This window comes from Bos indicus x Bos taurus, chromosome 7 (genome assembly GCF_003369695.1).
Source record: "Bos indicus x Bos taurus breed Angus x Brahman F1 hybrid chromosome 7, Bos_hybrid_MaternalHap_v2.0, whole genome shotgun sequence".
Taxonomy (NCBI): domain Eukaryota; kingdom Metazoa; phylum Chordata; class Mammalia; order Artiodactyla; family Bovidae; genus Bos; species Bos indicus x Bos taurus.
This window is the reverse complement of record NC_040082.1, coordinates 93,870,094-93,880,487: the sequence shown is the minus strand read 5'-3', so window position 1 is coordinate 93,880,487 and position 10,394 is coordinate 93,870,094. Positions and strand designations below refer to the sequence as shown.

General features: G+C 56.8%; 1 protein-coding gene across 3 annotated transcripts; it reads left to right on the top strand.

Annotated features, from left to right (window-relative positions):
* Window positions 1–840: 840 nt before the first annotated feature.
* On the top strand, window positions 841–9,828 carry LRRC8E (leucine rich repeat containing 8 VRAC subunit E). Of its 3 annotated transcripts, none has more exons than XM_027547559.1 (3): window positions 841–2,005; window positions 5,626–5,768; window positions 6,562–9,828. In XM_027547559.1, exons 2-3 carry the CDS (start codon window positions 5,631–5,633, stop codon window positions 8,812–8,814), a joined length of 2,391 nt encoding a protein of 796 aa, XP_027403360.1. In that variant the 5' UTR covers window positions 841–2,005; window positions 5,626–5,630; the 3' UTR covers window positions 8,815–9,828. The 3 variants fall into 3 exon arrangements, with proteins under 3 accessions (XP_027403360.1, XP_027403362.1, XP_027403361.1); XM_027547561.1 differs by lacking the exon at window positions 841–2,005 and adding an exon at window positions 5,093–5,362; XM_027547560.1 differs by lacking the exon at window positions 841–2,005 and adding an exon at window positions 5,093–5,380.
* The last annotated feature ends 566 nt before the right edge of the window (window positions 9,829–10,394 follow it).

Sequence of the window (10,394 nt, the reverse complement as noted above, 5' to 3'; positions counted from 1 at the left end):
TCCCACTCAAGCATTTGTACCTGTGACAGATCCCGTACAGTCCCTCCCATATCCTCTGAGCACCCAGTCCCCACGTGCAGGGAAAGTCAGGAGTCCCAAGGCATGGAGTCCCTCCACTCCCGTCTCCAGAGAAGCCCTCAGCCACAACAGACAGAAGCTGGTGCAACAATACTTCCACTCCTCCGCCACTTGGGTGGGTACACCTTGGAGGTGCATCTGCCAGAGCTACCCTCATTAACACTTACTGGCTTACTGGCTTCCTTCTCTTCCCCACTGGCTCACCATTAATGCTTCCTGAGTTCACCTTCCAGAGAAACTATTGCCATCTAATTCCTTGCCTCAGGGTCTGCATCAAGAAGAGCCTGAACTAAGCATCCATCCATCATTTACTGAATGCCCACTGTGTGCCAGGCACCATCTGAAGTGTCAGAAAAGATATGTGTCTAGGGCTCATGGGGCTTCAGTTCCGATGACTGCAGAGACTATTGCACAAGAGTGTAAAGCAGTGTGTAACAAGACACGCATCCCAGCATATAGCTGAGAACAAACCCTCAGGACATGGATCTCAAGGAGCTACTCCAGAGGCTAGGAGGAAAAGGAGAAACTATTCATCTCAAAAGGCCCCTTTGCTACCACTTCACCTCACCCTGTTTTGCTATATACACAGCATAAGTGTATGCTCAATCGCTCAGTCATGTCTGACTCTTTGAGACACCATGGGCTGTAGTCCGCCAGACTCCTCTGTTCATGGGATTATCCAGGCAAGAATACTGGAGAGGGTTGCCATTTCCTTCTACAAAGGTCCTTCCCCACCCAGGGATCATACCTGCATCTCCTGCACTGGCAGGCAGATTCTTTATGACTGCACCACCTGGGAAGCCCCTATATACACAAGCATTTGTCACAAATTGACATTATCTTGTTCCTTAATTATACACATCCTTACCCTCTCCCTGTCCCCACCCCCATCCACACACAGACACACACAGACACACACACACCAATAGAGCAGAAGCTCTGAGAGAGAGAGAGAAGATAGCCTCACTTATCTTGTCCACACAAAGATTAATCTTTGGGCGGCCCATGGCCAAGCCAACAGGGACTTCTGCAAGGGGGTCACGACCATTGCCAGATTTCACAGAGGAACCTAAGCTTAGGGGGTCCCAACCCTCGAGGTTTCAGAGTATCTCTAATCTGGTGAACTTGTGGGCTTCTTTTCCCCATGAAAGATGGGGTATCACTCTCCCATCTTCTCAGGTCTCCTCTCCCTTGAGTCTAGCAGACAGAGCAGATCAAGGTAAAAGTCTTGTCTGAGATCTAGGGCAGGCCTCCCAAAGTGGGGAGGAAATCGTGGGGGTTGGGGCAGCAAGGTCTCCCTTTGAGAAGCAGACCTCCCAGATTGGATTCCATCCTTGGCTCCCAGAGCCCTCTGACCCCGGACTCTGTCTCCTCCCCAGTGAAGAGCCTCCCTTGGTTGGGTGGTCAGAGCAGGAAGGAGAAAGCGCCCCGCCCTCCCTTGGGCCCCCGATCACTGATTCCCTGTTTGAGTTTCAAAGCCAAGTAGCTGCACCTGGAAGTGAAGGGAGGAGGAGGGCTTCCACCTGTTCCTGACTGGTCTATATAGCTTAGGTCCTAGAAAAGTACTCTCAGGTTGGCTTTGGGCGTCCAACGCCTTCAGCCCCTCTCAGTGCCCCCCATGTCAGCTCCGCCCCACTGCAGCGGAGCGCAGAATTCTACCGTTCCTGCTCCTCCGACGAGCTCCTCCCCTTCCCGGGGACTCCAGGGTTAGAATCGCCTACCTCCGGCTCTCCGGCGGTACCGGGAGTCCCGGAGCGTCCGAAGGGAGGCGGGACCGAGACGGCTGGTGGGCGGGACGGGGCAGGGCAGCCCGCGGCTCCGGTCCCGCCCGCCCTGACTCACCCAGTCCGGCCCGCGAACTCCGCGGGAGTCCCGGCCGCTCAGTTCCCCGGGACACAGGAGTTGGAAACAGCGTCTGGCCCGTGAGGTGAGTAGATGGCTCTCCGCGCTTGGGGACCGGGTGGCGGGGTGAGGACCTGGCCCACAGGAGGACCGCCCGAGGTGCGGCTGGCCCTGCGACCTGAGCCCTAAGCCGTCTGGGGCACAGAAGGAGCTGGGCGTTGGGGGGTGGGGGCGGGGGGTGGTGAGAGGGGGCGGTGCAGAGAGAGGCCCGGCCCTGGCCAGCCCAAGGGCGTCTATCCAGGGAGCCCGGCAGGCCTGACCAAGGACAGAGTGAAGATCGAACAGCTAGAGTCCACCCTGGGCATCTTGATACCTTGTTCCCCTCTCCTCTTGCCAGTGACAGCTCATCCCAACGAGTCCCTCACCTCCCAGAGCCCTAACACGTGGGGGCCTCCCCAGGCTGTCCCTTCCGGGTCCCTTGAACCTAAAGACTCCCCAGAACCCCCAGTTCTGGAAAGGCAGCTTGGAAAAATACTAGGTTGGGACTCCCCAGGCCTAAGGCCCAGAACTGGCTCTGCTGCTACTGCTCCCCCCGCCCCCGACCATAATTTCTCCCTCGTGTAGAAGTCAAAGGTTAAACCGAGTGCCCTCCAAGGCCCGTTTCGGGGCTGACAACTGTCACTCTTTCTTCTTTGCCGCTTAGCTTGGGCGGTGGGTGGAAATGGGGGTTGGGGGGATCAGGGGCACCCGCTGCCAATGTTTAGAGGCAAGGTGGAGGCCTGAGAGAGAAGCAAGGGTGAGGCATGGGTAGGCGGAGCTAAGGCTACCTAGGGGGCAATTTCCCGTTCAGAGGCTGACAAAGACAACTTAGCCTGGTAGGCAGAGCAGCCATCCTCCTGCCATCTCTTCTCTACCAGAAGAAGCCCCCTTCTGAGGCTCCCTGGCAAAGATGCTTCATCTCAGTGAGATGTTCTTGCTCAACCTGGAACAGAGTGCCTGTGATCAGACGGACAAGACTCAGGGGGTCTCCCTCAAACGCTGCTTGTCACAAGCTGGGACACCTTGAATGAGTTATTTCACTTCCCCGAGTCTGGGAAATAAGGGTCTCCACATCCGTGCTCCCAGAATTGGGATCAAACAAGACACTGAAAGCATTTGGTGGCCTTAAGTTCTCTGTCCCCACACCCTCATGATGCTTTCCCCCCTAGCCCTCCCACCAGCCTGGTTCAGACAAAGGGGGGCCAGTCTTGTGTCTGGGGAAACTTAATGGCAGGTTCCAAACAATCAAGATTGAGTCATGGAGACAGATAATGATAACCCCATGTCTGCCTTTGGGGCTGCTGTGTATACACCTTGCTCTGTGGGAGCCTCTGACCCATCCGTTGGGGACCCTGGGTGTCTCTGCCTTCTTGCTTTTGATTGTGGGTCTGGGATGGCCAATGGCAGAGCTTCCACAATTGTGAGATATGTCCTGAAGGGTGGCAGGGCCTCGGGGGCAGGAAGTTGATCCTCCCTGCCTGTCTGTGTGGCATTTCTGCTAAGAGTCACCATTCTTAATTGAAGCAGTGTCCCATGCAGGGGCAGGTGGCCAGGGCAGGGAGAATAGTGGGTGGCCAGAACTGGAAGAGAGAGAGTATATGGCTGTGTCTCTGGTCCTGAATCTCCCTTCAGCTTGTACACACGTGCACTGGTGTGTACACACTAGAATGCCCCCAGGGTTGTCCCACTTGGCTGCAATTGGCCCCTGGGGGCTGTGGAGTTGCCCTGGGTGTGTTTCTATCAGATTCCCTGGTGTCTGAAGCCTGTGATGCACTGAGGGGTGGGGGTGGGGGTGGGGGATGGGGGGGCACCTTTACTAGGCTTGTTGTTGAGGACAGGTTGTGAAACTGAGCGCAAGGGCTGGGTCACTGGGTGAGGGATCCTGTGTTCTATGTACCCCCTTGTGTGTGCCTGGTGCTGGGTGAGTCAGGGCCTGAGTCAGGGGCCCCTGGAGACCGGGTGTAGGCAGGTGTGTCCCTTTGCGTGCCATCCCTGGTGGGATTAAGTGGTGTGGCGGACTGCCCTGACTTCAGCCTGCTGGGCGGGGCCTGCATCCTATAGCCCCGCCCACTTCCACCTTGTCCTCATTCAGTAGTAATGGAAGGCCTTCCAGGGTTATGGGGACCAAAGAGGGAGGCACGGAGGTATCAGAGCGATTGGCTGAGGTGTGGGACAGAGGCCAGGCCCTGCCCCCACAGGAGATGGGTGAGAGACTGGAGGATGATCAGAAGACCCAGACGTCTCCCTTCCTTGCCCAGCCAGTGACAAGCTATGAGGATAAGGACCACAGGGCCCAGGAAACCTACATGAGAAACAGGCGTCGGTGCTCAGTCATGTCCGATTCTTTGCGACCCCATGGACTATAGCCCCCCAGGCTCCACTGTCCATGGGATTCTCCAGGCAAGAATAATGAAGTGGGTAGCCATTTCCTCCTCCAGGGGATCTTCCCCATTCAGGGATCAAACCCACGTCTCTTGCATCTCCTGCATCGGCAAGCGGGTTCTTGACCACTTGCCATCTGGGAAGCATGAGAAGGATGAGAAACAGGGGCTTTATATTGGGGAGCATGGGTGCTGGGGAGGGGGGACGGACCGGCCTAGGAGCCCCCTCGGAGACAGTGGGGGCCTTGCTGCCTCCCTTTCTTTCTCCTTCTAGACCTGGGAAGAGAGGCTCCAGGGCTGCCTGTCTGGGAGGGTGCTGTACCAGCTTGTGATCCACGCCCCCGAGTGACTTGCGCCTGGCTGTCTGTATCTGAAATAATGATACCTTGGTCTAAAATGAAACCCAGGGACAGACAGAGTAGGCTAGCCGCCCAGGAGCCTGGCAGCCCAGCCCTGTCCTAGACGTTGTAGTCGTAGGTGTCACCCTGGTTCTCTCCCTGTGAGTTTTCCATTTCCTGATTCTTTGCCCCTCAGCCCTTGCCTTTCGGGTATCGGTTTTCCGCAGCAGATCCTAAACACTGGCCCCACCAGAAACCCAGGTGTCCTGTCACTGCCACCCCCCACCCCCCAGGGCGGCCAAGCCTTCAGCTCCGCCACTCCCTGCCCCTGGGGCCCGTAACCAGAGCCAGGCTCCAGCCGGCTTTTCCGGTTGGAGGTTGGAGGTGGTGCCCGGAGCGCCCCTGAAGGGGGTGGGGGTCCACGCCCCGGAAGTCCCGAGTCTCGGGACTCTCTGTGGTCCAGTGAGGGAGGGATCCGGGGCTGGCCGCCTGGGTACCGGGTGTCTGGAGTCAAGGAAGCAGAGCGAAGTGTTTGGGACTGGCGTCAAGGGTGGGAGATGCCTGGGCTCGGGAAAAAGGCCACACCGACGAGTGGTGGAGCAGCGGCCTCGTGGAATGCCCCTCCTGAACTCTGAGTGGGCAAGCCCAGTCCCATCGGGGCAGGGGTCCCTGGGAACAGAGGTGGTAAGGACTTACCGAGCAGTAAGTACTTACCACCTTAAGCCAAGCGTTCAGTCTTAGGCGCTTGGCTCCAGGAGGGAGGTGAGGTCTAGGGGGCGGGGGAGGGGAAGGGAGCGCACAGCTGTGGGTTCTGCCGGAGTTCCGCGGGGCGGAACGCGGATACAGGGAGCAGAGGCGTGTTTCTGGCTCTTCTGGGGGCCTGGCTCACAAGGCATCCTTTCCTGAGGGTCTCTCTCTGCACCCTCCGCTTCCTGCTCTCCTCATAGGAAGGATGATTCCGGTGGCGGAGTTCAAGCAGTTCACGGAGCAGCAACCCGCCTTCAAGGTGCTCAAACCTTGGTGGGACGTGCTGGCCGAGTACCTCACCGTGGCCATGCTCATGATCGGGGTCTTCGGCTGCACCCTCCAGGTAAGGGGCGGGGCGGGGTGTGGCCTGGATGGGGCGTGGCCTCCTAGGGGCGGGGTCTGGGAGATTCCGGAAGTCTTCCTTTATCCTATCATAGTTCTGGAGACTGGACATCCGAAATCAAAGTGTTGACAGGGCTGGTTTCTTGCGAAGGCTGTGCCTCTTGGCTAGACTCTGGTGGCCTCAGGCATTCCTTGGTTGATAGAGGACATTCTCCCTGTATCTTCACAGCATTTTCCCTCAGTGTGAGTGTGTGTGTGTGTCCAAATTTCTCCATCTTAACTTGATTACATCTGCTCTGCAAACACTATTTCCAGACAAGGCATCAATCACAGGTTAGGTATTTGGGGCTTAGGACTTCAACATCTTTTTTGTTTGTTTAATATTTATTTGCCTGCACCAGTTCTTAGTTGCCTCATGTGGCATTTTTACTTGCATCCTGGAAGATCTTTTTTTTTTTAAGTTGGAGCATGAACCCTTAGGTGTGGCATGTGGGATCTAGTTCCCTGACCAGGGATCAAACCCAGGCCTCCTGCCCAGTCTTAGTCACTGGGCCAGCAGGGAAGTCCCTAGGTCTTTAACATATTTTCGAGGAACACAAATCAACCCAGCTCTTTTATTTCCAGACAAAGTCCCATGCTCAAAGGTTTAGTGACTCTTCCAAAGTTACAGCCAGCTGAGGACAGCTGGGGATCAACACAGACCTCTCCTGCTTGCAGCCTGCTTCCTCTCTCTATAACTTCCCAGGCCGCCCCAGATCCTTCACCCTCTTTCATACCCTCTCCCCCATCCCCAGGTGACGCAGGACAAGATCATCTGTCTGCCCAGTCATGAACCCCGGGAGAATTTATCTGAAGCCCCATGCCAACAGCTGCTGCCGCGGGGGATCTCAGAGCCCATGGGGGACCTTCGGGAGTTGAGCGGCCTCAAGAACAACCTGGACCTACAGCAGTACAGCTTCATCAACCAGCTCTGCTACGAGACGGCCCTCCACTGGTATGCCAAGTACTTTCCCTACTTGGTTGTCATCCACACGCTCATCTTCATGGTCTGCACCAGCTTCTGGTTCAAGTTCCCCGGCACCAGCTCCAAGATCGAGCACTTCATCTCCATTCTGGGCAAGTGTTTTGACTCGCCATGGACTACTCGGGCGCTGTCCGAGGTCTCCGGGGAGAACCACAAGGGCCCTGCTGCCACCACAGCTGGGCGGGCGACAGTGACCGTGACCACAACTGCAGGGCCGGGGAAGGCAGGGGAGGGTGAGAAGGAGAAGGTATTGCCAGAGCCCGAGAAGGTGGTGACAGAGCCCCCTGCTGTCACCCTGCTGGACAAGAAGGAGGGAGAGCAGGCCAAAGCCCTGTTTGAAAAGGTCAAGAAATTCCGCGTGCACGTGGAGGAGGGCGACATCCTGTACACCATGTACATCCGGCAGACGGTGCTCAAGGTCTGCAAATTCTTGGCCATCCTGGTCTACAACCTGGTCTACGTGGGAAAGATCAGCTTCCTGGTGGCCTGCAGGGTGGAGACCTCGGAGGTGACGGGCTACGCCAGCTTCTGCTGCAACCACACCAAGGCCCACCTCTTCTCCAAGCTGGCTTTCTGCTACATCTCCTTCGTGTGCGTCTACGGGATCACCTGTCTCTATACCCTCTACTGGCTCTTCCACCGGCCCCTCAAGGAGTACTCCTTCCGGTCAGTGCGGGAGGAAACTGGCATGGGCGACATCCCCGATGTCAAGAACGACTTCGCCTTTATGCTGCACCTCATCGACCAGTACGACTCGCTCTACTCCAAGCGCTTTGCTGTCTTCCTCTCTGAGGTCAGCGAGAGCCGCCTGAAGCAGCTCAACCTCAACCACGAGTGGACTGCCGAGAAGCTGCGACAGAAGCTGCAGCGCAACGCCCGGGGCCGGCTGGAACTGGCCCTCTGCATGCTCCCGGGGCTGCCGGACACGGTCTTCGAGCTCAGCGAGGTGGAGGCGCTGCGGCTGGAGGCCATTGGCGACATCACCTTCCCCCCGGGCCTCTCGCAGCTGGTGCACTTGCAGGAGCTGAGCCTGCTCCACTCGCCCGCCAGGCTTCCGTTCTCCTCGCAGATCTTCCTGCGGGACCGCCTGAAGGTCATCCGAATCAAGTGCGAGGAGCTGCGGGAGGTGCCCCTCTGGGTGTTTGGGTTGCGTGGTCTGGAGGAGCTGCATCTAGAGGGGCTCTTTCCCCCAGAGCTGGCCCGGGCGGCCACCCTCGAGAGCCTCCGGGAGCTGAAGCAGCTGAAGGTGCTGTCTCTGCGGAGCAACGCTGGCAAGGTTCCCGCCAGTGTGACTGATGTGGCCGGCCACCTGCAGCGGCTCAGCCTGCACAACGACGGGGCACGTCTGTTGGCACTGAACAGCCTCAAGAAGCTGGCAGCGCTGCGGGAGCTGGAGCTGGTGGCCTGCGGACTGGAGCGCATCCCCCACGCTGTCTTCAGCCTAGGTGCGCTGCAGGAGCTTGACCTCCGGGACAACCACCTGCGTTCCATCGAGGAGATCCTCAGCTTCCAGCACTGCCGCAAGCTGCTCACACTCCGACTGTGGCACAACCAGATTGCCTATGTCCCCGAGCATGTGCGGAAGCTCCGGGGCCTCGAGCAGCTCTATCTGAGCCACAACAAGCTGGAGACGCTGCCCACCCAGCTCGGCATGTGCTCCAGCCTCCGCCTGCTGGACGTCTCGCACAATGGGCTGCATTCCCTGCCAGCCGAGCTGGGTCTCCTGCAGAATCTTCAGCACTTGGCTCTCTCCTACAATGCCCTGGAGTTTCTACCCGATGAGCTCTTCTTCTGCCGCAAGCTGCGGACGCTGCTCCTAGGTTACAACCACCTGAGCCAGCTTGCGCCCCAGGTGGGGGCCCTCAGGGCCCTCAGCCGCCTGGAGCTCAAGGGCAACCGGCTGGAAGCACTGCCGGAAGAGCTTGGCAACTGTGGGGGGCTCAAGAAGTCGGGGCTCCTGGTGGAGGACACCCTTTATGATGGGCTTCCGGCCGAGGTACGGGACCGGATGGAGGCAGAGTGAAGCCAGGGAGGGAGGACAGGTTGAGGTCAAAGCCTCCTGGATGCTACCGCCCCAGAATCTCTACCATTATCTTCGAGGGAGGTGGCCAAGTGGGCCCCAGCCAGGAGACAAGGAACAAACATGTCAGTTTGATGGAGCCCAGGCAAGATCCTGGGACTGGTTTGTCTGGGAGGCTGTGGATTTGGGGTGGAACATCCTGGAGAGATTAACTCAGTCAGAAGACTCTCAGACCAAAACCACACCTGTGTTTTTGGCTTGGCTGACCTGCCCCTAGCCCTGGGCCAGAGATGCTGCCATCCCCCAGACAGCAGCCACAGTACCGCAGATGGGGGGTGGGGTGGGGGAGGCTCATCCTAGTGGGATTTCAACCCTCTCCCCTGACCAAAACAGCTTACATCTGGGGTTTTCTCCCAACGAGGGGACACAGACACAAGGGACCAACCTCCCCCGCCAATTTTGATATTAATCCCCTATTTATAAGTTGCTTGCTATGGACACCTGAACTCAGAAAGCAATGGTTCTCATATTTGGCTGAAATCAACATCTCCAAAACAAAACATCCGAGGCCCCACCCTTGAAAGGCTGACTCAGGATGTTGGCTGGAGGCCAGGAACTTGCTGGTAAACAGAATCACCCCAGGTAATTCTGATTTGGACCATCCCAGGCCTGAATGTTGGGAAATGCTGACCTACAGAGTAGATATCTGGGTGTTAAGAGCAGGGATTCTGAACTTGGTTTTAGATCTCTAGATTCTTTGAGAAATCTGATGAAAGGTGGGCACCTCCTTCCTTAGGAAAATGCTCATGTTCACATAAGTTAAAAGCTCTGCAGACAACTTCAAGCAATCAACATTCCCCCAGACCCCCCAGGGGGCTATTCATGGATGTGCTAAGGATTGGAACACCTGCAGGGCAGGTACATTTTTCTGTAGGCTGGGACTTTGTCTTTCAATGTTCCCTATGTGAGGGAGTGTTTATCAGTGGGTGCTTAATAAATAACACTATGAGAACCATATATATATTTTTTGGCTGAGCTGGGCCTTCCTCGTTGCACTCAGGCTTTCTCGAGCTGTGGTGCATGGGTTTCTCATTGTGGTCACTTCTCTTTTGCAGAGCACAGGCTCAGTAGTTGCGGCACAAGGGCTTAGTGGCTCCGTGGCATGTGGAATCTCCCCAGACAGGAATCGAACCCAAGTCCCCTGCTTTGGCAGGTGGATTCTTAACCACTGGGCCATCAGGGAAGTCTGAAAATAAGTTTGATCCCTTGTGTCCACTCCTGCCGTTGTCTAAGGCTTCTATTTCACCAGACCAAGTACAGGCAAGTGGCAAGAGTCAGGTTCCAGAATCAAGGCTATAAGCCTCTTCCCTGGGAGCAGAGGCAGAGAGAGACCTTAGTTAACCAGGAGACATCAGGTGGTCGTCTACATAGCCTTTTCCCGTAGAAGTGCCTGTCCTTTACATTCCGTTATTCTCATGGCTCCACAGTTTTGGATCTGCTTCACCTGTAAGTTGTCACCAGGAGAGTCATCAGAAACCTTCAACACCAATCAGTTTTCTCGTGCTAGAGTGGGCAGGGCCTTG

Coding starts and splice junctions, on each gene's coding strand:
- LRRC8E (XM_027547559.1), top strand. CDS start 5,631: ATGATTCCGGTGGCGGAGTTCAAGCAGTTCACGGAGCAGCAACCCGCC. Junction 5,769..6,561: donor TCTTCGGCTGCACCCTCCAG/GTAAGGGGCGGG, acceptor CCCCATCCCCAG/GTGACGCAGGACAAGATCAT.